This window comes from Rhinoderma darwinii, chromosome 12 (assembly GCF_050947455.1).
Source record: "Rhinoderma darwinii isolate aRhiDar2 chromosome 12, aRhiDar2.hap1, whole genome shotgun sequence".
NCBI lineage: Eukaryota > Metazoa > Chordata > Amphibia > Anura > Rhinodermatidae > Rhinoderma > Rhinoderma darwinii.
This window is the reverse complement of record NC_134698.1, coordinates 896,061-922,242: the sequence shown is the minus strand read 5'-3', so window position 1 is coordinate 922,242 and position 26,182 is coordinate 896,061. Positions and strand designations below refer to the sequence as shown.

The 26,182-nt window shown below is 48.0% G+C and overlaps 1 protein-coding gene across 1 annotated transcript in view; it reads left to right on the top strand.

Moving 5' to 3' along the window:
- The window catches only part of POGZ (pogo transposable element derived with ZNF domain), a 28,439-nt gene extending 5,065 nt beyond the window's left edge, over positions 1 to 23,374 (top strand). The window contains 21 exon segments of the mRNA XM_075844153.1: positions 190 to 236; positions 5,895 to 6,020; positions 6,688 to 6,843; positions 6,997 to 7,172; positions 7,475 to 7,592; positions 7,679 to 7,975; positions 8,332 to 8,535; positions 8,622 to 8,731; positions 9,695 to 9,984; positions 10,150 to 10,304; positions 18,496 to 18,596; positions 18,674 to 18,820; positions 19,376 to 19,510; positions 19,595 to 19,734; positions 19,998 to 20,138; positions 20,279 to 20,338; positions 20,415 to 20,530; positions 20,713 to 20,737; positions 20,860 to 21,278; positions 21,281 to 21,693; positions 21,695 to 23,374. Coding sequence (XP_075700268.1) covers positions 5,900 to 6,020; positions 6,688 to 6,843; positions 6,997 to 7,172; positions 7,475 to 7,592; positions 7,679 to 7,975; positions 8,332 to 8,535; positions 8,622 to 8,731; positions 9,695 to 9,984; positions 10,150 to 10,304; positions 18,496 to 18,596; positions 18,674 to 18,820; positions 19,376 to 19,510; positions 19,595 to 19,734; positions 19,998 to 20,138; positions 20,279 to 20,338; positions 20,415 to 20,530; positions 20,713 to 20,737; positions 20,860 to 21,278; positions 21,281 to 21,693; positions 21,695 to 22,447 — 4,077 coding nt within the window. The 5' untranslated portion in view covers positions 190 to 236; positions 5,895 to 5,899 and the 3' untranslated portion in view covers positions 22,448 to 23,374.
- Positions 23,375 to 26,182: the final 2,808 nt, after the last annotated feature.

The window sequence follows — 26,182 nt, the reverse complement described above, 5'->3', positions numbered from 1 at the left end:
ATAACACCCCGCATATATAATAACACCCCGCATATATAATAACACCCCGCGTATATAATAACACCCCGCGTATATAATAACACCGCATATATAATAACACCCCGCATATATAATGTATATAAGGTAATATATATACAAATAGTGTAATTAATTTATATATATATATTTATTTATTTATTTTTTCTCCAGATCTCGGGCAAAGTTTCTGATATCGTAAGGAAATCCAGTGCTTGGAGGTAATGTAGGGTCACGGTGGTGGGGGCGGCTGGTATCGGTGGGTTACTGCCTCATATATGACTCCGTCAGGCTATATTCACATGCGGGGATGTTTACAATGCTTTTGAGGGGTAAATAAAACCTTGTCCATATGTGTTTGCGGGTCCAGGTCACTCTAGTCTGAGGAGCCTCCATTGGGCTGGTGAGGCCCAACAGATTAAAGGGGTCGTCTGGGCATAGGGTTGTGTTTCATACTGAGGACCCATCTACAGGATAGGTCATGGGTATATGATCGTATATGATTCCGGGCTGATCAGCTGCCTCCGGAAGTTATGTTGTGGTCGGTACCGGTAACAGGCGGCTCTGACCACTGTGTAGAGGCCGTGCTGCAGTCCTGCAGCTCTCGTGTTTACTGGAATAGGAGCAGGACTGCAGCACGGCCTCAATACAGTGGACAGAGCCGCCCAGTACCGACTACTGCATAACTTCTGGTGCCGGAACGGCTGATCGGTGTGGGATCCTGATGTCGGACGCTCCACCCATCAAATCCGTATGGAGAGCCAGCAAACCCCTTTAACTTTAACCCCTTAATGACCAGCCTATTTTTTACGTTTTTCCATCGTCTCATTCCAAGAGCTATAACTTTTTATTTTTGCGTGGACATCGCTGTGTAAGGTCTTGTTTTTTGCGGGACAAGTTGTATTTTTTAATAGCACCATTTTGGGGGACATAATTTATGGATGAACTTTTATTACCTTTTTTTGGGGGGGATAGAAATGTCGCCACGCTTTTTCACGTCTTAAATTTACGCCGTTTACCGTGTGGTATAAATAACGCAATAACTTTATTCAGCGGGTTGTTACGATTGCTGAGATACCACATTTGTATAGATTTTGTATGTTTTACTTCTTACACAGTAAAAACACTTTTTTTTCAAAATGATTTGTTTTTGTGTCTCCAGATTTGAAGAGCCGTAACGTTTTTATTTTTTCGCCGATGCGGTTGTATGAGGGCTTTTTTTTTCCGGGACGACTTGTAGTTTTTATTGGTACCATTTTGGAGTAGATGCCACTTTTTGATCACATTTTATCACATTTTTTTAAAGTCAGGAATCACATTTTTTACAGCGTTTTTTATTTAATTTTTTACGGCGTTCACCGTGCGGGTTAAATAATGTAATAGATTTATAGTCGGGATCGTTACGGACGCGGCGATACCAAATATGTGTCACTTTTTCACTTTATTTAGTTTTTTTAATAGTAAAGCATTTTGTAAGGGAAAAGTGGGGTTTTTCATTTTCTTTTCAAATTTTTTTAAAATTAACTTTATTCAACTTTTTTTTAACTTTTTTACTTGTCCCACTAGGGGACTATAATATGTGATCCTCCGATCGCATTTATAATACACTGCAATACTTCTGTATATAGTCTATTACTGCCTGTCTGTTTAAAATGGACAGGCATCTGCTAAGTCATGCCTCCGGCATGATCTAGCAGGCATTCACTACAGACAGACCTGGGGGCCTTTATTAGGCCCCCGGCTGCCATTGGAGACACAGACACTCGGCGATCGTATCGCCGGGTGTCGGTGGGAGAGAGGGGGAGTTCCCCCCCCCCCCTCTCTCCAAAACCACTCAGATGCGGCGCACGATATTCAGCACCGCGTCTGAGGGGTAAAACGGGTGAGATCGGTACTAATATCGATCTCACCCGGCAGAGCAGGGACGCCCCCAGCCCTCAGCTACCTCTGGCAGGGAGATTTGACAGCTCCCTGCTCTGTATACTTCTTCCGATGCCGCGACGTAAAAAGTCTATGGCATCGGAATAAGGCCCGTTAGTGACTGACGTAGAAAGACGATTACTAATAGGTGAGGTGAGGTGAGGTCACTAATAGGTTAAACTGGAGCTTAAATTGTAAGATAAAATTCAGTGAATCGGTTCCTTATGGTCTCGGCCTGTCACATATTCCACAAATTATCGCAGATTCATATTTTTGTTTTATTTAAGCTCTTTAGTTGAATTTAAGGCAGAATTCTGGACGCTGTGACTTGGTATAAGGCCTCAGTCACACAATGCAGATTGTCAGTATTTTGCTTCAGTATGTATAGGTAAAAGAAAAAAAGCCTAGATCCTAAACAGGGGAATTATAATGAAAAGATTTATAATTCAAAATACTGAGCAAATCTGCGAAGTGTGACTGAGTCCTAAGTTCATCTGTCTGCACCGGCCCCCCTATGTGACCACAGCTGCAGCAATCTATACATGATCGATTTAGTCTGGTCCTGGTGGGAGGGTGGCATGAAGCAGAGTACATGACCGGCAGGACCTGGACCAGGCAGAGTACTCATTCTTTATCAGGTCAGACTAATACAACATGAGTGAGGAGGACATTCTGTACAGCAACACGAGGGGGAGCAGAAGACGGGATGTGGGCATACTCGTGTCATGGACATGAAAACTATGTAGTCTGCTTCCTGTGACCACAAACCCTTACTCTGTGACATCACCAGTCCCCTCCCCAGAAACCCTACACCCGTGACATCACCAACCCTCCCCGAAACCCTACACCCGTGACATTACCAGCCCTCCCAGAAACCCTACACCCGTGACATCACCAGCCCTCCCAGAAACCCTACACCCGTGACATCACCAACCCTCCCCAGAAACCCTACACCCGTGACATCACCAGCCCTCCCAGAAACCCTACACCCGTGACATTACCAGCCCTCCCAGAAACCCTACACCGTGACATCACCAGCCCTCCCAGAAACCCTACACCGTGACATCACCAGCCCTCCCAGAAACCCTACACCCGTGACCTCACCAGCCCTCCCAGAAACCCTACACCCGTGACATCACCAGCCCTCCTAGAAACCCTACACCGTGACATCACCAGCCCTCCCAGAAACCCTACACCCGTGACATCACCAGCCCTCCCAAAGAAACCCTACACCCGTGACATTACCAGCCCTCCCAGAAACTCTACACCCGTGACATCACCAGCCCTCCCAGAAACCCTACACCCGTGACATCACCAGCCCTCCCAAAGAAACCCTACACCCGTGACATCACCAGCCCTCCCAGAAACCCTACACCCGTGACATCACCAGCCCTCCTAGAAACCCTACACCCGTGACATCACCAGCCCTCCCCAGAAAACGCTCCACCCTCGTTCTGTGACATCACCAGTCTCCTCCCCAGAAAACGCTGCACCCTCGCTCTGTGACATCACCAGTCTCCTCCCCAGAAAACGCTGCACCCTCGCTCTGTGACATCACCAGTCCATTCCCCAGAAAACGCTGCACCCTCGCTCTGTGACATCACCAGTCCCCTCCCCAGAAAACGCTCCGCCCTTGCTCTGTGACATCACCAGTCCCCTCGCTCTGTGACATCACCAGTCCCCTCCCCAGAAAACGCTCCACCCTCGTTCTGTGACATCACCAGTCCCCTCCCCAGAAAACGCTGTACCCTCGCTCTGTGACATCACCAGTCTCCTCCCCAGAAAACGCTGCACCCTCGCTCTGTGACCTCACCAGTCCCCTCCCCAGAAAACGCTCCGCCCTTGCTCTGTGACATCACCAGTCCCCTCGCTCTGTGACATCACCAGTCCCCTCCCCAGAAAACGCTCCACCCTCGTTCTGTGACATCACCAGTCCCCTCCCCAGAAAACGCTGCACCCTCGCTCTGTGACATCACCAGTCCCCTCCCCAGAAAACGCTCCGCCCTCGCTCTGTGACATCACCAGTCCCCTCCCCAGAAAACGCTCCACCCTCGTTCTTTAACCTCACCATCCCTCCCAAGTAAACACCAAACTGTTATCAATCTGAATTAAAACAAAAAAAAAATGCTGCAACTAATGGAAAAATTAGATCTTATTTTCTTCTGTACAAGAATTTTACATTAATTTTATTTTCTATTAAAGGGTTTATCCAGCCACAGACAACTGATGACCTATCCGCAGGATAGGTAATCCGTATATGATAGGTGGGGTCCAACAGAGCTGCAGTATATACTTCTGCTGTGGATAAGTCTTCAGTTGTCTGTGCCTGGACAACCTCTTTAATGCTGTATTTACTTCCTGTGACATCACCAGCCCCTTCCTGGAAAAACCATGCGCTCTTACTCTGTGATGTCACCAGCCCTCCCAGATAACCCCATGACCCCACTCAGAGACACTACCAGCCCTCCCAGATATCCTTCATGCCCTCACCCTGTGACATCATGAGCCCTCTATGTTAACCCCATGCCCTCATTCTGTGACATCATCAGCTCTCTACGATAATCCCATGACATCACCGGCCCTCCCAAATATCCCCTATTTTATCACTCTGTGACATCATCAGCTCTTTACGATAACCCTCAGGCATACACTCTGTAACATCACGAGCCCTCTATGATAACCCTCAGGCATACACTCTGTAACATCACGAGCCCTCTATGATAACCCCATGCCCTCACTCTGTGACATCACTAGCCCTCTATGATAACCCCATGCCCTCACTCTGTAACATCACGAGCCCTCTATGATAACCCCATGCCCTCACTCTGTGACCTCACGAGCCCTCTATGATAACCCCATGCCCTCACTCTGTGACATCACTAGCCCTCTATGATAATCCCATGCCCTCACTCTGTGACATCACTAGCCCTCTATGATAACCCCATGCCCTCACTCTGTGACATCACTAGCCCTCTATGATAACCCCATGCCCTCACTCTGTGACATCACTAGCCCTCTATGATAACCCCATGCCCTCACTCTGTGACATCACTAGCCCTCTATGATAACCCCATGCCCTCACTCTGTGACATCACTAGCCCTCTATGATAACCCCATGCCCTCACTCTGTGACATCACTAGCTTTCCTAGGTGACCTCCAGAACCTTTTCTCTGTGACCTCATTCTGATCTAATATGAACTGTATAAGTAGCTGCTAAACGCTTTGCATTAATGTGACCGAGGCCTCATATTATTCCTCTGTGCTGCTGTGAGGCTCCACTGCTTCCACTGACGGTCTCGCAGGATTATACTCCATGTAATATTATAATTATACAGGATTCCTCAGTCCTGAGACTTCACTGGATTTGTAGATTCACTTCTCCAGTGTCTCCAGGCAACTAACCGTGAAAAACAGAACAGAATAGGAGACGTCCGCGTGGCTCACGTTTTTCACGTAGACCCATTGACTACTACGGGCCATTCCCTATAATGTATCTGTAGCGCAGCGCATGTCCCTGTGACGTATAGCGGGCCGGTGTGTCCGCACACAGAATCGCAAGGTCTATGCCGAAGCTTCCAGTAAAAAATGGATCACACGTGGCATGCAATGTTTTACTATGGGGTCCTATCCGGGCCAAATGCCCCACTGCAGGCCTGTAGAGTGGCATACATTGCAGCCTGAGCCAGTGCATGGACATCTGCTATATATGGGTCAGACCCTCGTCTGCAGGCCTGTAGGGTGGCATACATTGCAGCTTTCCGTCACAGCCTTAGCCAGTGCTATACATGGGTCAGACCCTCGTCTCCGGACCTCCTGCAGTTTCAGCACTCATAGACATGTCATTTCCAGTATTAGGTTGTGTTATTCCCTCATCATGTGACGTCTGCCTGTGGGGGATATACTGGGACTTGTAGTCCCTCGGTCACTGCGGTGACCTGTCATATCTTCCTATCTCCAGTAACCATGGACACGGATCTGTTTATGGAGTGTGAGGAGGAGGAGCTGGAGCCGTGGCAGAAGATCAGTGACGTGATCGAGGACTCTGTCGTAGAGGATTACAGCTACCTGGAGAAAACCAACACAGGTACCCCCAGTCAGAGGCATTCACCCCAAAATAACAGCCGCACTCAGAGGCGTTCACCCCAAAATAACAGCCGCGGTCCGAGGCGTTCACCCCAAAATAACAGCCGCAGTCCGAGGCGTTCACCCCAAAATAACAGCCCCAGTCAGAGGCATTCACCCCAAAATAACAGCCGCAGTCAGAAGCGTTCACCCCAAAATAACAGCCGCGGTCAGAGGTGTTCACCTCAAAACAGCCGCAGTCCGAGGCGTTCACCCCAAAATAACAGCCGCAGTCCGAGGCGTTCACCCCAAAATAACAGCCGCAGTCCGAGGCGTTCACCCCAAAATAACAGCCGCGGTCCGAGGCGTTCACCCCAAAATAACAGCCGCGGTCCGAGGCGTTCACCCCAAAATAACAGCCGCGGTCCGAGGCGTTCACCCCAAAATAACAGCCGCTGGTCGGTGCAGAATAGGAACCTCTCTATACAGGTGGGACCTGCGGGGGGATCAGCGCTGACCCCTGACCCCACTATCGCCTCCTCATAGTTGTAAGTAACATCTGACCCCGCGAGATCCTGCTCATTCAGACGCCGTGAGATAGAAATCAGTGTGAAGCAGGGCCCGCCGTGCCCGTGTGCTGAATATCCGGGCGGGGGATCGGCCTGATCGTAACTTTCCTTATATTGCAGTGTCCATCAACCTCCAGCCGGCCACGGTTTCCCTGCCTATAATACAGCAGACGCTGGCCAGTCACTACACCACGGCTACCACCGTGACCAACACAATCGCCCACAATACCGACCACACCAAGAAGACCTTAGTCACTCTATTTGCAAATAACAGCGGTAAGTAGCCGTACCGTCCGCGTGGGCGCCACCCGGAGGCTTCCAGGTCCCTCCTGTAAATCTGGGGTCCCTCCTGTAAATCTGGGGTCCCTCCTGTAAATCTGGGGTCCCTCCTGTAAATCCGGGCTCTTCTGGTTTTGTCTTCTGATCTAGGTACATCGCCCATGGTACAGTCCAGCCCTCAGCCGCTCATCCTGACCCAGAACACTGCTCAAAGCCTCGGCACAATGGTTACTCAGCCAATGCTCCGTCCCATGCAAGTGATGCAGAACGCCAACCATGCCACCAACAACTCCATGGCAGGACAGCCCATCTTCATAACCGCACAGGTAGGGCACACTGAATGGCCGCTGTTGGGGACACTGGCTGGCCGCTGTTGGGGACACTGGCTGGCCGCTGTTGGGGACACTGGCTGGCCGCTGTTGGGGACACTGGCTGGCCGCTGTTGGGGACACTGGCTGGCCGCTGTTGGGGACACTGGCTGGCCGCTGTTGGGGACACTGAATGGCCGCTGTTGGGGACACTGAATGGCCGCTGTTGGGGACACTGGCCGCTGTTGGGCACACTGAATGGCCGCTGTTAGGGACACTCGGTTATATCACATTCTGAGTGATATTGTTCCTCGTTGCAGGGCTTCCCGGTCCGAAACGTCAGGCCAGTCCAAAGCACGGTGAATGCCATGAATCAGGTGGGCATTGTGCTGAACGTACAGCAAGGCCAGACGGTTCGGCCCATCACCATTGTACCCGGTAAGCTCGATTCTGTGCTGTTGCCAGTATATCTACCCGTTCTTGGCAGCCCAGCTTTTTCTTAGTTTTCTCCTTCTTTTCCGCAGCGGGCACACAGTTCATGAAGTCGGGAGTTGGAGTTCCCCAAGTGTTTTCCCAAGTGACTCAGGTCCGGCCGGCGACCACTCTCCCTGTGCGTCCCGCCACAAACACCTTCACCACCGTCATCCCGGCCACCCTGACCATACGCAGCACGGTGCCGCAGTCCCAACACCAAGTCAGCAAAGCAATCACAAGCACCTTAACCACGTGTGCGCCCAGCCAGCAGCCTCTGAGACAGATCACGGTGCAGCAGCCCACGCAGGCCCTCGCCATCTCTCAGAACCAGAACAACGCCAAGCTGGGTACGTTTCCTGCGTCTGTGGTGTAGAGAATAATCCAGCGGGAGGCTTGTATTACCAGTAGGGGGAGCCGGTGAATCCTCATGACATGGACGCTCCCTGACCCCTCGTCAAGCACTTAGACTCCAGTCTGTGGCAGGAACTCTGGCAGTGAACGCCCGCTCTCCTGTCAGTATTACTCCTGCAGGGAGTCCATATGTATTTCATACGTCCCATATTGTGCAGCGTGAATTCTACAATCTCCCACCCAGACGTTGCCAGTATTCTTCCATTAACCCCTTGTCTGGGCACGGCGTGTTCTCTGCCCGGGGTTGCTGGGCTCGGTATTTAACCCTTCGCTATGTCTTTGTGCCTTGCAGTGAGTATTGCAAACTTGGTGGCAGTGAAGAGGCCTGGTGAGACCAACGATGTGGTGAAGTTTGTGAATGCCGTCAGCGGCAGCCAGACCACTACCCAGAATTCCACTCAGCTAATCATCTCCAGCACGATCGCCCCCAATGGCACCAGCCCAACCGTGGCCACCTTACAAAGGGGCGTTCCATTAGAGTCTCTGGGAATGAAAGGTATGGCTTTGTTTTGGGTCCTGTAGTTGTACCCGCCACATTGATAAGAGGGGCCTCAGTGACGTCTCTTCTCTAACACTTTCCAGCAGCTGCGCCCTCTGGAGCCCAGATGGAGAACCCCGACCCTTCCAGGAAGTACTGCCCGCGGTGTCAGACGCCCTTCCGGGTTTTGGAAGCTCTTCGAGGTCATATGTGTGTAAGTCATCATTTCTCCTGATTTCTAAAGCTTCTCGGTGATGTCACACACTGAGTGTCCCGCCGTCTTCAGTGATGTCATAGACTGAGTGTCCCGCCGTCTTCAGTGATGTCATACACTGAGTGTCCCGCCGTTTTCAGTGATGTCATAGACTGAGTGTCCCGCCGTCTTCAGTGATGTCATACACTGAGTGTCCCGCCGTCTTCTGCGTGAGCACCGCCCCCTGTCACCATGTGTGATCATCTCGCGGTATATACCTTTAGTGTCTCTATATGTGGACCGTACGGGGGGGAAAAAGTTATTTTTCCTGCATTTTGTGCATAATATGAATGAAAGGGAATCGGTCGCCAAATCTGCAGGCGGCATGTTCTAGAGGGGCGGAGCAGAATGACCTAGAGCATGCTGGGAAATATTCAGGATCACTTTATACATATAAACCCCTGCTCAGTCTGTGCGTAAGCGTCCAGGGGGCGGTCCTACACTGTGATTGACAGCCTTCCCTGTATGCGTGTGAACACAGAGATAGGTATCAATCATGGAGTGGGAGCGCCCGCTGAATCTTTCCCAGCATGCTCCATCACTCCGCACCTCCTCTGCTGCCTGCAGATCGGACACACGTACCACGTAAAGTGATCATCAGACAAACCGGGATCAGCGGCCCTGGACGGACAAGCTGGGTGAGCGCGCGCGACTAATGACCCTTCAATGTAACAAAATAGTCCTCCTGTCTAAGTCTCCGCTCCGTGTCCCCCATCCTTTATCTGGTCGCGCTGCCTCGTTCTCTATTTGTGACGATTTATAAATGAATTATATAATACATGAAATAATCGCCGTTTTACTGATGATCGTCATCCGACCTTTCCTATTAAACGACCGTGCGCTAGAATTGGCGTCTGTTGATATCACCGTCCGCCGGGCGCTCTCCACTGTCCCGTCACTCATCGGATGTCTCTCTCTGTTTAGTACTGCTGTCCTGACTTAGTGGATTTCTCCAAGAAAGGGAAATCTGATTCCGATCTGACCAATCAGACCACCCCAAATAAAACTGCCAGCACACCAAGCAGCACAGCGCCCCCTGCTGCCAAGGCCCAGGAGAGCGCTGCGGATGATGGACAGGGGAAGCTCATCATGCTGGTAGACGACTTCTATTATGGACGTGATGTTGGTCAGACGTACCAGATGCAGGGCCTTCCCAAGGTGGCCACGACCTTCCGCTGCATGCACTGCTCCAAGCGGCTGAAGAATAACATCAGGTGGGAGCGCGGGCCGCTGCACTGGGGGAGGAGCGCGGGCCGCTGCACTGGGGGAGGAGCGCGGGCCGCTGCACTGGGGGAGGAGCGCGGGCCGCTGCACTGGGGGAGGAGCGCGGCCGCTCAGACATCACGTATTTATAACTCTGAATGTTTCTGCTCCTCCAGGTTCATGAATCACATGAAGCACCATGTGGAGTTGGATCAGCAGAACGGCGAGGTGGACGGGCACACCACGTGCCAGCACTGCTATCGCCAGTTCTCCACCCCGTTCCAGTTACAGTGTCACCTGGAAAACGTGCACAGCTCCTACGAGTCCACCAGTGAGTAATTTCCTCCATCATGAGTCTCATCCCTAGCGTGATACCTGCATTGGGGTTGTCACGATACCCAAATTTGGACTAATAAAAAAAAAAAGTTCACCCGTTTTCTGATGTGGGCGCGAGGTGCGATGACGAATGTAAAATGTGCCCCACATTAATAGTAATTCACCCCATCATGTTCCTCAGTCATAACGGACAACATTGGGTTAATGTGTGAGGGACATGAGGGGGTTAATTACATGCGGCACGTGGAGGATCAGGATTCATCATCATCATCATCATCATCATCGCACCTCATCAATAAGGGACAGAACGCCGGTGTCATTATAACACAGGCATCTATATATATACTGATAGCACACAGGCATATATCTATATACTGATAGCACACAGGCATATATCTATATACTGATAGCACACAGGCATATATCTATATACTGATAGCACACAGGCATATATCTATATACTGATAGCACACAGGCATCTATATATATACTGATAGCACACAGGCATATATCTATATACTGATAGTACACAGGCATATATCTATATACTGATAGCACACAGGCATATATCTATATACTGATAGCACACAGGCATATATCTATATACTGATAGTACACAGGCATACATCTATATACTGATAGTACACAGGCATACATCTATATACTGATAGCACACAGGCATACATCTATATACTGATAGCACACAGGCATATATCTATATACTGATAGTACACAGGCATATATCTATATACTGATAGTACACAGGCATATATCTATATACTGATAGTACACAGGCACATATCTATATACTGATAGCACACAGGCATACATCTATATACTGATAGTACACAGGCATATATCTATATACTGATAATACACAGGCACATATCTATATACTGATAGCACACAGGCATACATCTATATACTGATAGTACACAGGCATATATCTATATACTGATAGTACACAGGCATATATCTATATACTGATAGTACACCGGCATATATCTATATACTGATAGTACACAGGCATATATCTATATACTGATAGTACACAGGCATATATCTATATACTGATAGTACACAGGCATATATCTATATACTAATAGTACACAGGCATACATCTATATACTGATAGCACACAGGCATACATCTATATACTGATAGCACACAGGCATCTATATATATACTGATAGCACACAGGCATACATCTATATACTGATAGTACACAGGCATATATCTATATACTGATAGCACACAGGCATACATCTATATACTGATAGCACACAGGCATACATCTATATACTGATAGTACACAGGCATATATCTATATACTAATAGTACACAGGCATACATCTATATACTGATAGCACACAGGCATACATCTATATACTGATAGCACACAGGCATCTATATATATACTGATAGCACACAGGCATACATCTATATACTGATAGTACACAGGCATATATCTATATACTGATAGCACACAGGCATACATCTATATACTGATAGTACACAGGCATATATCTATATACTGATAGCACACAGGCATACATCTATATACTGATAGCACACAGGCATACATCTATATACTGATAGTACACAGGCATATATCTATATACTAATAGTACACAGGCATACATCTATATACTGATAGCACACAGGCATACATCTATATACTGATAGCACACAGGCATCTATATATATACTGATAGCACACAGGCATACATCTATATACTGATAGTACACAGGCATATATCTATATACTGATAGCACACAGGCATACATCTATATACTGATAGTACACAGGCATACATCTATATACTGATAGCACACAGGCATATATCTATATACTGATAGCACACAGGCATACATCTATATACTGATAGCACACAGGCATATATCTATATACTGATAGTACACAGGCATATATCTATATACTGATAGTACACAGGCATATATCTATATACTGATAGTACACAGGCATATATCTATATACTGATAATACACAGGCATATATCTATATACTGATAGTACACAGGCATATATCTATATACTGATAGTACACAGGCATATATCTATATACTGATAGTACACAGGCATATATCTATATACTAATAGTACACAGGCATACATCTATATACTGATAGCACACAGGCATATATCTATATACTGATAGCACACAGGCATACATCTATATACTGATAGCACACAGGCATCTATATATATACTGATAGCACACAGGCATATATCTATATACTGATAGCACACAGGCATATATCTATATACTGATAGCACACAGGCATATATCTATATACTGATAGCACACAGGCATACATCTATATACTGATAGCACACAGGCATATATCTATATACTGATAGCACACAGGCATATATCTATATACTGATAGTACACAGGCATATATCTATATACTGATAGCACACAGGCATATATCTATATACTGATAGCACACAGGCATATATCTATATACTGATAGTACACAGGCATATATCTATATACTGATAGCACACAGGCATACATCTATATACTGATAGCACACAGGCATACATCTATATACTGATAGCACACAGGCATCTATATATATACTGATAGCACACAGGCATATATCTATATACTGATAGCACACAGGCATATATCTATATACTGATAGCACACAGGCATACATCTATATACTGATAGCACACAGGCATATATCTATATACTGATAGCACACAGGCATATATCTATATACTGATAGTACACAGGCATATATCTATATACTGATAGTACACAGGCATACATCTATATACTGATAGTACACAGGCATATATCTATATACTGATAGTACACAGGCATATATCTATATACTGATAGCACACAGGCATATATCTATATACTGATAGCACACAGGCATATATCTATATACTGATAGCACACAGGCATATATCTATATACTGATAGTACACAGGCATATATCTATATACTGATAGCACACAGGCATCTATATATATACTGATAGCACACAGGCATATATCTATATACTGATAGCACACAGGCATACATCTATATACTGATAGCACACAGGCATATATCTATATACTGATAGCACACAGGCATATATCTATATACTGATAGCACACAGGCATATATCTATATACTGATAGCACACAGGCATACATCTATATACTGATAGTACACAGGCATATATCTATATACTGATAGTACACAGGCACATATCTATATACTGATAGCACACAGGCATATATCTATATACTGATAGCACACAGGCATATATCTATATACTGATAGTACACAGGCATATATCTATATACTGATAGCACACAGGCATATATCTATATACTGATAGTACACAGGCATACATCTATATACTGATAGCACACAGGCATATATCTATATACTGATAGCACACAGGCATATATCTATATACTGATAGCACACAGGCATACATCTATATACTGATAGCACACAGGCATACATCTATATACTGATAGTACACAGGCATATATCTATATACTGATAGCACACAGGCATACATCTATATACTGATAGCACACAGGCATATATCTATATACTGATAGTACACAGACATATATCTATATACTGATAGCACACAGGCATATATCTATATACTGATAGTACACAGGCATATATCTATATACTGATAGCACACAGGCATCTATCTATATACTGATAGCACACAGGCATATATCTATATACTGATAGTACACAGGCATATATCTATATACTGATAGCACACAGGCATATATCTATATACTGATAGTACACAGGCATATATCTATATACTGATAGCACACAGGCATACATCTATATACTGATAGCACACAGGCATATATCTATATACTGATAGCACACAGGCATACATCTATATACTGATAGCACACAGGCATATATCTATATACTGATAGTACACAGGTATACATCTATATACTGATAGCACACAGGCATATATCTATATACTGATAGTACACAGGCATATATCTATATACTGATAGCACACAGGCATATATCTATATACTGATAGTACACAGGCATATATCTATATACTGATAGCACACAGGCATATATCTATATACTGATAGCACACAGGCATATATCTATATACTGATCGTACACAGGCATATATCTATATACTGATAGTACACAGGCATATATCTATATACTGATAGTACACCGGCATATATCTATATACTGATAGCACACAGGCATATATCTATATACTGATAGTACACAGGCATATATCTATATACTGATAGTACACAGGCATATATCTATATACTGATAGCACACAGGCATACATCTATATACTGATAGCACACAGGCATATATCTATATACTGATAGCACACAGGCATATATCTATATACTGATAGCACACAGGCACATATCTATATACTGATAGTACACAGGCATATATCTATATACTGATAGTACACGGGCATATATCTATACACTGATAGTACACAGGCATACATCTATATACTGATAGCACACAGGCATATATCTATATACTGATAGTACACAGGCATACATCTATATACTGATAGCACACAGGCATATATCTATATACTGATAGTACACAGGCATATATCTATATACTGATAGTACACAGGCATATATCTATATACTGATAGTACACCGGCATATATCTATATACTGATAGCACACGGGCATATATCTATATACTGATAGTACACAGGCATATATCTATATACTGATAGTACACGGGCATATATCTATACACTGATAGTACACAGGCATACATCTATATACTGATAGCACACAGGCATATATCTATATACTGATAGCACACAGGCATATATCTATATACTGATAGCACACAGGCATATATCTATATACTGATAGTACACAGGTATACATCTATATACTGATAGTACACAGGCATATATCTATATACTGATAGCACACAGGCATATATCTATATACTGATAGCACACAGGCATATATCTATATACTGATAGTACACAGGCATATATCTATATACTGATAGTACACAGGCATATATCTATATACTGATAGCACACAGGCATATATCTATATACTGATAGCACACAGGCATATATCTATATACTGATAGTACACAGGCATATATCTATATACTGATAGTACACAGGCATATATCTATATACTGATAGTACACAGGCATATATCTATATACTGATAGTACACAGGCATATATCTATATACTGATAGTACACAGGCATATATCTATATACTGATAGCACACAGGCATACATCTATATACTGATAGTACACAGGCATATATCTATACACTGATAGTACACAGGCATATATCTATATACTGATAGCACACAGGCATATATCTATATACTGATAGTACACAGGCATATATCTATATACTGATAGTACACAGGCATATATCTATATACTGATAGCACACAGGCATACATCTATATACTGATAGTACACAGGCATATATCTATATACTGATAGTACACAGGCATATATCTATATACTGATAGCACACAGGCATATATCTATATACTGATAGCACACAGGCATATATCTATATACTGATAGTACACAGGCATATATCTATATACTGATAGTACACAGGCATATATCTATATACTGATAGCACACAGGCATATAACTATATACTGATAGTACACAGGCATATATCTATATACTGATAGTACACAGGCATACATCTATATACTGATAGCACACAGGCATATATATCTATATACTGATAGCACACAGGCATATATCTATATACTGATAGCACACAGGCATATATCTATATACTGATAGTACACAGGTATACATCTATATACTGATAGTACACAGGCATATATCTATATACTGATAGCACACAGGCATACATCTATATACTGATAGCACACAGGCATATATCTATATACTGATAGTACACAGGCATATATCTATATACTGATAGTACACAGGCATACATCTATATACTGATAGCACACAGGCATATATATCTATATACTGATAGTACACAGGCATACATCTATATACTGATAGCACACAGGCATATATCTATATACTGATAGCACACAGGCATATATCTATATACTGATAGGACACAGGCATACATCTATATACTGATAGTACACAGGCATACATCTATATACTGATAGCACACAGGCATATATCTATATACTGATAGCACACAGGCATATATCTATATACTGATAGTACACAGACATATATCTATATACTGATAGTACACAGGCATATATCTATATACTGATAGTACACAGGCATATATCTATATACTGATAGTACACAGGCATATATCTATATACTGATAGTACACAGGCATATATCTATATACTGATAGTACACAGGCATATATCTATATACTGATAGCACACAGGCATATATCTATATACTGATAGCACACAGGCATATATCTATATACTGATAGTACACAGGCATATATCTATATACTGATAGTACACAGGCATATATCTATATACTGATAGTACACAGGCATATATCTATATACTGATAGCACACAGGCATATATCTATATACTGATAGCACACAGGCATACATCTATATACTGATAGCACACAGGCATATATCTATATACTGATAGCACACAGGCATATATCTATACACTGATAGTACACAGGCATATATCTATATACTGATAGTACACAGGCATACATCTATATACTGATAGTACACAGGCATATATCTATATACTGATAGTACACAGGCATATATCTATATACTGATAGTACACAGGCATATATCTATATACTGATAGTACACAGGCATATATCTATATACTGATAGTACACAGGCATATATCTATATACTGATAGTACACAGGCATATATCTATATACTGATAGTACACAGGCATATATCTATATACTGATAGCACACAGGCATATATCTATATACTGATAGTACACAGGCATATATCTATATACTGATAGTACACAGGCATATATCTATACACTGATAGTACACAGGCATATATATCTATATACTGATAGTACACAGGCATATATCTATATACTGATAGTACACAGGCATATATCTATATACTGATAGTACACAGGCATATATCTATATACTGATAGTACACAGGCATATATCTATATACTGATAGCACACAGGCATATATCTATATACTGATAGCACACAGGCATATATCTATATACTGATAGTACACAGGCATATATCTATATACTGATAGTACACAGGCAGTTGTTAGGACGGACCTAAGTACGCCCTAACAGGAAATATGGTCAGAAAGCCCTGTTGTACTTAGTGGACCCCGGGCTGTCTGCCCATATATGGTATGTCCTTCCGTCGTGGAGGCACTGTCGGTGGAGGCGGTGGCGGTGGAGGCAGTGGTGGTGGTGGCGGAGGCAGTGGTGGTGGAGGCGGTGGTCGTGGTGGTGGTGGTGGTGGTGGTGGTGGTGGTGGTGGTGGTGGTGGTGGTGGTGGTGGTGGAGGCAGTGGTGGTGGTGGTGGAGGCGGTGGAGGCAGTGGTGGTGGCGGCGGAGGCAGTGGTGGTCGCAGTGGTGAAGGCGGTGGCGGCAGTGGTGGTGGAGGCGGCGGTGGTGGTCGCAGTGGTGAAGGCGGCGGTGGTGAAGGCGGAGGCAGTGGTGGTGGTGGTGGTGGAGGCAGCGGTGGTGGCAGTGGTGGTGGAGGTGGCGGCAGTGGTGGTGGAGGCGGCGGTGGTGGTCGCAGTGGTGAAGGCGGCGGTGGTGAAGGCGGAGGCAGTGGTGGTGGAGGTGGTGGCAGTGGTGGTGGAGGCGGCGGTGGTGGTCGCGGTGGTGGAGGCGGCGGTGGTGGTCGCGGTGGTGAAGGCGGCGGTGGTGAAGGCGGAGGCAGTGGTGGTGGAGGTGGCGGCAGTGGTGGTGGAGGCGGCGGTGGTGGAGGCGGCGGTGGTGGTCGCAGTGGTGAAGGCGGCGGTGGTGGTGGCGGAGGCAGTGGTGGTGGAGGCGGCGGTGGTGGTCGCAGTGGTGAAGGCGGCGGTGGTGGAGGCGGCGGTGGTGGTCGCAGTGGTGAAGGCGGCGGAGGCGGCGGTGGTGGAGGCGGCGGTGGCGGGGGCAGTGGTGGTCGCAGCGCGGCTCCTCTCAGGATTATGGGCTGATTTTATGTTTTTATTTGCAGCAAAGTGTAAGATTTGTGAGTGGGCGTTTGACAGTGAGCCGCTCTTCCTGCAACATATGAAAGACACCCACAAACCCGGGGAAATGCCGTACGTGTGCCAGGTATGTGCCATGCTGGAGTCCCGTCACCTGCCCCGGTGCAGGACTCTCCCCCATGTGACGGACTCTTCTTCCTCCAGGTGTGTTCTTACCGCTCCTCCATCTACGCGGAGGTGGACACGCATTTCCGGCTGAATCACGAGGACACGCGGCACCTCCTGTGCGTTTATTGTCTGAAGGTGTTTAAGAACGGGAACGCCTTCCAGCAGCACTTCATTCGGCACCAGGTAAGGCCGTTCTGTCTGATTCCCGTTATACGTTCTCCGCATAGACCCGTCCAGAGGGGAATCCCACATGTAATGGGGAGGAGAATGCGTCTTCTGGTGTTACCGCCCAAAAATCTTCTGTCGTCACGCAGACATTAGGGGAGATTCATCAAAACTGGTGGAGGAGTCGCTCATAGCAACCAATCACATTGCTTCTTTTATTTACAAAAAGGCCTAAAAAACCCGTGTTGCTACCGGCAACTACGCCACTTTCCACAATCTCCCCACTTGTGTGGAGCCGGATGGATCTGTTGGTCAGTTCGGTCCACGTGCACATCCGTCTGATTGGTTACTTGGCTCCACACAATGTCCAGCTGATCACTCGGAACGTAACAGGAAGTGTTGTCATGGGGCCGGTTCTCCTGTGACCATCACTCCCTTATGTCCTGAGGAGCGTCTGACCGACGTTCTCCTCCGTGTTGTGTGATCGGCGCTTCTATGCTTGTACTGCGGCCCGGCGGTTCTTACACCATTAATGTTTTGTGTGATGGTCTCTTCACCCCACCTCTGGATAAGAAGAAGAGCGTCTACCACTGCAATAAATGCCGGCTACAGTTTCTTTTCGCGAAAGACAAGATTGAACACAAGTTACAACACCACAAAACCTTCCGCAAACCTCGTCAGCTGGAGGGTCTGAAGCCCGGCACCAAGGTGAGCCACACAGGTGCCCATAGTGATGTCATGGAGCCCCCGCACCTCCTGCCAGGATATAACCTGTCTATTGTCTCCCCGCAGGTGACCATCCGAGCCTCCCGAGCGCCTCCACGGACCCTTCCTCTGTCCTCGGACACCCCCTCGCTCCCTCTGCCAGACGTGACCCCCAACTCTCTTGCCCCGTCTACAGATTCCATGGAAACTGAAGACACCACAAAACGGTCAGTCCCGAGGTGAACACGAGTCTAGTGCAGGCGTCCGGTCCCCGGAGGTTACAATGATGGGGTCACTCGGCTACGGCCGCTCATCTCCTTATCTAACGGTTCACTATGTGCGGCACAAGCCAATCAGTGGGCCGGTGACCTGCGGTCCGCGGGACTTCTGTCCTTATATTATCCATCCTGCTTGTTTCCCGGCAGACGGTTGCCCACATGCTGGCAGCTGATTGGACGTTAACACGTTGTTTCCTATTTGTCCTTCGCAGGGTGACTCCGGGGAAGCAGACGTGCCTGGAGTGCAGCTTCAACATCCCCGATTTCCATAATCACTTCCCCACCTACGTGCACTGCTCTCTCTGCCGCTACGGCACCTGCTGCTCCCGCGCCTACGCCAATCACATGATCAAGTGAGTGGACAACACTGTGTGCAGGATTGTGGGTATAGGGGTATTCCTCTGTGCTGCTGTTTACTAGTGTTACAATGCGGTAATGACGGCAGGGTGGTGTGGTCCGTGGTGGATGATAACCTCATTCTCTAATTATTCAGCAACCACGTGCCACGGAAGAGTCCCAAGTACCAGTCGCTGTTTAGCATCTGTACGCCCAGGTGAGTGGTGTGACCGTGGGTCAGGGGTCCGGAGGGATTGACCTGCCCACGGCTGATTCTGATCTTCCCTCTACAGTGACGAGATGGTGCTGACGTGCTCCTCCTGCCCCTTTGTCACGCGGCTTGGCGACGCCATGGCCAAACATCTGGTTTTCAACCTCTCACACGACTTTACTTCTGTTGTGTGCACAAGTAAGTGCCCCCTTCAAAGTGCCCCCTTCATAGTGCCCCCTTCATAGTGCCCCCTTCATAGTGTCCCCTTCATAGTTTCCCCTTCATGGTGTCCCCCTACAGAAGTATGGAAGATTTCCTCCTGTATATGAGTCTTAGTAATGTAAAGATATAATATAACACGGCTCTTCTTGTCTCCACAGATTCTACCTCATCCGATATTTCATGGTAATTATCTGTGGCTTCTGTGAATCCCGACATTTGATCCGTGCTGGTCCTTTAATGACATTGAATTGTGTGGCCGGTTTTATCCTTTTTAATCCACTTTTTCCTCCTTCACCCGTTTGTAGGGTTTTGGGACCTCGAGAGGAGATTCCTGATCGGGCCAGTCCAGAGATTGTAGAAGAAAGTGAGATGAAGGACGATGAGCCGGAGAAAGCGTCGCCTGTCCCGGAGCCCCCCAGTCCAGAGGAGGAGACGGAGCAGAGAATGGATGTGGAGGAGCTGGATCCGGCGGAGGACGGAGAAGCTGGAGCCGCGGAGGACGAAGAAGCTGGAGCCGCGGAGGACGAAGAAGCTGGAGCCGCGGAGGACGAAGAAGCTGGAGCCGCGGAGGACGAAGAAGCTAGAGTCGCTGAGGACGAGCTGCTGAGTGTGAAGAAGCTGCGCATGGTGCTGTTTGCCTTGTGCTGCAGCGTCCAACAGGCGGCCGATCACTTCTACAACGCCCCGCGACACATCCGACAATGGCTGCAGAGGTTCCAGGCAGAGACCAGGACCACCTGTCCGAGGGCAAATATCTGGGCACTGAAGCGGAGGAGAAGCTGGCGGAGTGGGTGCTGACCCAGCGAGAGCAGCAGCAGCCGGTCAATGAGGAGACGCTCTTCCAGAAGGCCACCAAAATTGGGCGCTCCCTGGAAGGAGGTTTCAAGATCTCCTATGAATGGGCAGTGCGGTTCATGCTGCGGCACAATTTAAGCACGCACGATAAAGTTGCTGTGGCCAACCGGCTGCCCAAGGCAATGGAGGACAATGCCCAAACCTTTATTAGTTTTGTGCAGCGGCAGATCCACAGCCAGGATCTCCCGCTGTCCATGATCGCTGCGGTAGATGAAATGTCACTTTTTCTTGACCTGGACTTGCTGAGCAGCGACGAGCGGAAAGAGAGTGCATTTCAAACTGCGGGGGACGGGCGAGCCGTGGTGTGACGTGGTGCTGACCATCTTGGCTGACGGCAGCCTGTTACCTACACTGGTGTGCTGTCGAGGCAGCGCCAAGAGCGGCGAAAATGTCCCCGAGTCAATCCGGCTAGAAACTCGAGAAGATGGTTTTAATGATGATGAAGTCATGGAGCTGTGGTCATCCGTGGTCTGGCAGAAGCACGTGGATGGTCCGAATAACAAAGGTATGGCCGTACTAGACTGTCACCGGTCCCACCTTTCAGAAGCGGTGCTCGCCCTCCTCAGCGCCAGCTGCACGCTGCCCGCCGTAGTTCCTGCCGGTTGCAGCTCCAAGATCCAACCTCTGTCTGTCTGTATCAGGAGAGTCATTACCAACTTCCTACACAACAAGTGGAGGGACCGGGCCCGGGACACGGCCGAGGAGAGCTGCGGAGCGGAGATGTTACTGCAGCTGGTGGTGCGCTGGCTGGCGGAGGTCCTCGCGGTGATAAGTGAACACCCGGAACTGGTCCAGCAATCCTTCCTGGTGGCCAGTGTCCTGCCGGGACCCGATGGCACCGCCAATACAAGCAAACGGAATGCCCAAATGCAAGAGGAGCTCATTGACCTACTGGAGGGCCAGCTCAACCTAAACCAGGACGACGATACAGACGACAGCCTGCCCGAGGAGTGCGCCGACCCCGACCTCCTGCACCGGCTCTTTGAGGGGGACAGTGACCCGGAATCATTCTACGGCTTTGATGAGACTGATCTATAAAGCATGTGACTGACACTACACCCCTCCCCCGCGGGCGACCATTCCTCCTCCTGTTAATATTCCGGACTTCATACAACCACGTTCATGGTATTCATAATCTCTTTCCTGAGGGGGAGGGGATGACTTTATTCCTCCTGGTCCACCCCTTCCCAGGGCTGCTGCCCCTCCTGTAGATGAAGACCCCAGGATGTAGCGGCTTACCAGGTGCCTCCCTCCTGCATTAATCCTCAACCATAAATCGTGTATAAGATTCTCTGCGGAGAGGTTACGCCGGACGCTGTCACCTTCATTACGACCTCCGGAGCAGCGCTCTCTTGTGCGCTCAGTCCAGGTTTTTATTTGATTTAGTTTTCTTTTAGACTCTCCGTTCTCCCTCGGGGCGGCTGGTTCTGGCCTAGTAACCAGCAGTCAGTAGGACCTCTGTGTACATTACTAAATCTATAGCTTGTATATATTGAAATGCAGAATAAAGGCAGGCACGAGGTGATTCTGTGTTTTTATTAGGTGAAGATGTGAATTTTTTTATATAATATATATATAAAGCCTTCTGTTTATTACGCCCCGGCCGTGTACTGAGCTGAATAAACCTCTGTATGTGACCCGTCCGTGCCCTGTACAGACCCTTCTCTACCACAACCCACAAAACCTCCGGGCACTGACTTTTATTTTTTGTATAGTTGATTCTTGTGTTTATACACGTGTGCCCCCCCCCCTCCCATATATAATGTAATGGGCTCCGGGGCCCCTCACTACAGCGGGGGGAGCAGGTCTCTGTGGTCTTGGTATTGTCGGAGCAGAGGGGGCTTTTATAAGAAGAGAAACACTAGTGGTTTATGGAGAGCCGGTGTCTAGATCTCCGTGAACACGGGCGCGGGAGACCTCCATTTTTAATGCTTTTTTTTTTTCTAATAAACTGTATTAACTTTCTCTAGTGTATGTGATTGATTGACCGGAAGCTGCGCAGGAAAGTAACTGGGTGGTGGCAGTAGAGAGAAGCCTGATGGACGAGGGGCTGTAGAGAGAAGCCCGATGGATGGGGGGGGGGGCTGTAGAGAGAAGCCCGATGGATGGGGGGGGGCTGTAGAGAGAAGCCCGATGGATGGGGGGGGGCTGTAGAGAGAAGCCCGATGGATGGGGGGGCTGTAGAGAGAAGCCCGATGGATGGGGGGGGCTGTAGAGAGAAGCCCGATGGATGGGGGGGGCTGTAGAGAGAAGCCCGATGGACGGAGGGCTGTAGAGAGAAGCCTGATGGATGGACGGGGGGCTGTAGAGAGAAGCCTGATGGATGGACGGGGGGCTGTAGAGAGAAGCCTGATGGATGGACGGGGGGCTGTAGAGAGAAGCCTGATGGATGGACGGGGGGCTGTAGAGAGAAGCCTGATGGATGGACGGGGGGCTGTAGAGAGAAGCCTGATGGATGGACGGGGGGCTGTAGAGAGAAGCCTGATGGATGGGGGGGCTGTAGAGAGAAGCCTGATGGATGGGGGGGGGGCTGTAGAGAGAAGCCTGATGGATGGGGGGGGCTCTAGAGAGAAGCCTGATGGATGGACGAGGGCTGTAGAGAGAAGCCTGATGGATGGACGGGGGGCTGTAGAGAGAAGCCTGATGGATGGACGGGGGGCTGTAGAGAGAAGCCTGATGGATGGACGGGGGGCTGTAGAGAGAAGCCTGATGGATGGGGGGGGCTGTAGAGAGAAGCCTGATGGATGGGGGGGGGGCTGTAGAGAGAAGCCTGATGGATGGGGGGGGGCTGTAGAGAGAAGCCTGATGGATGGACGAGGGCTGTAGAGAGAAGCCTGATGGATGGGGGGGGGGGGCTGTAGAGAGAAGCCTGATGGATGGGGAGGGCTGTAGAGAGAAGCCTGATGGATGTGGGGGGCTGTAGAGAGAAGCCTTCTGGTTTATGGGGGGGGCTGTAGAGAGAAGCCTGATGGACGGGGGGCTGTAGAGAGAAGCCTGATGGACGGGGGGGCTGTAGAGAGAAGCCTGATGGACGAGGGGGGCTGTAGAGAGAAGCCTGATGGACGAGGGGGGCTGTAGAGAGAAGCCTGATGGACGAGGGGGGCTGTAGAGAGAAGCCTGATGGACGAGGGGGGCTGTAGAGAGAAGCCTGATGGACGAGGGGGCTGTAGAGAGAAGCCTGATGGACGAGGGGGGCTGTAGAGAGAAGCCTGATGGACGAGGGGGGCTGTAGAGAGAAGCCTGATGGACGAGGGGGGCTGTAGAGAAGCCTGATGGATGGGGGGGGCTGTAGAGAGAAGCCTGATGGATGGGGGGGCTGTAGAGAGAAGCCTGATGGATGGGGGGGGCTGTAGAGAGAAGCCTGATGGATGGGGGGGCTGTAGAGAGAAGCCGGATGGATGGGGGGGGGCTGTAGAGAGAAGCCTGATGGACGGGGGGGCGGGGCTGTAGAGAAAAGCCCGATGGATGGGGGGATGTAGAGAGAAGCCCGATGGATCGGGGGGCTGTAGAGAGAAGCCCGATGGATCGGGGGGCTGTAGAGAGAAGCCTGATGGACGGGGGGCTGTAGAGAGAAGCCTGATGGACGGGGGGGGGGGGGGGCGTTATTTACTGTGGTGAACGGTGGGTGTGCTTTGTTTTTAGGAGAAGATTCCCACAACAGTACAGGACGGTGCAGGTAAGACCCCCGCAGGCGGCAGCTCCACCACCTGGACTGTTATACAGGACTTGCCGGCTCTCCATGTGGTGTAGTGTGGAGGATCTGTCGCCTCTCACGTCTGTTTGCATTTTCCATAAAATAACAAAGCTGGATAACGTTTTCTCAGAACTGTGTGCTGCTGTTCCTCTGTTAATCCTCCTGCAAATGTATGAATAAACTGAAAACTGGATGTTACCATTCCCCTGGTCAGTGGGACATCTCTATAATCTGACACCCATAGTTGTCTGTTTGTTCATACGCTTCTAGGAGGAATAACAGGATCGGTACAAGGGAGAGTTATATGATAATGTCCTCCAGAATAGTTCTTAGATGGGGAATGCAATTATTTACTAAAATAGACATGTCAGGAAGGCGGACAGCTCCTCTCTACTACACCGCATAGCAGAGCCGACATCTCCTCTATACTACACACAGGAGAGCCGACATCTCCTCTATACTACACCACACAGGAGAACTGACAGCTCCTCTATACTACACCACACAGGAGAACTGACAGCTCCTCTATACTACACCACACAGGAGAACTGACAGCTCCTCTATACTACACCACACAGGAGAACTGACAGCTCCTCTATACTACACCACACAGGAGAGCTGACAGCTCCTCTATACTACACCACACAGGAGAACTGACAGCTCCTCTATACTACACCACACAGGAGAACTGACAGATCCTCTATACTACACTACACAGGAGAACTGACAGATCTTCTATACTACACCCCACAGGACAGCTCCTCTATACTACACCACACAGGAGAACTGACAGCTCCTCTATACTACACCACACAGGAGAACTGACAGCTCCTCTATACTACACCACACAGGAGAACTGACAGCTCCTCTATACTACACCACACAGGAGAGCTGACAGCTCCTCTATACTACACCACACAGGAGAACTGACAGCTCCTCTATACTACACCACACAGGAGAGCTGACAGCTCCTCTATACTACACCACGCGGGAGAGGTGACAGATCCTCTATACTACACCACGCAGGAGAACAGACAGCTCCTCTATACTACACCACGCAGGAGAGCTCCTCTATACTA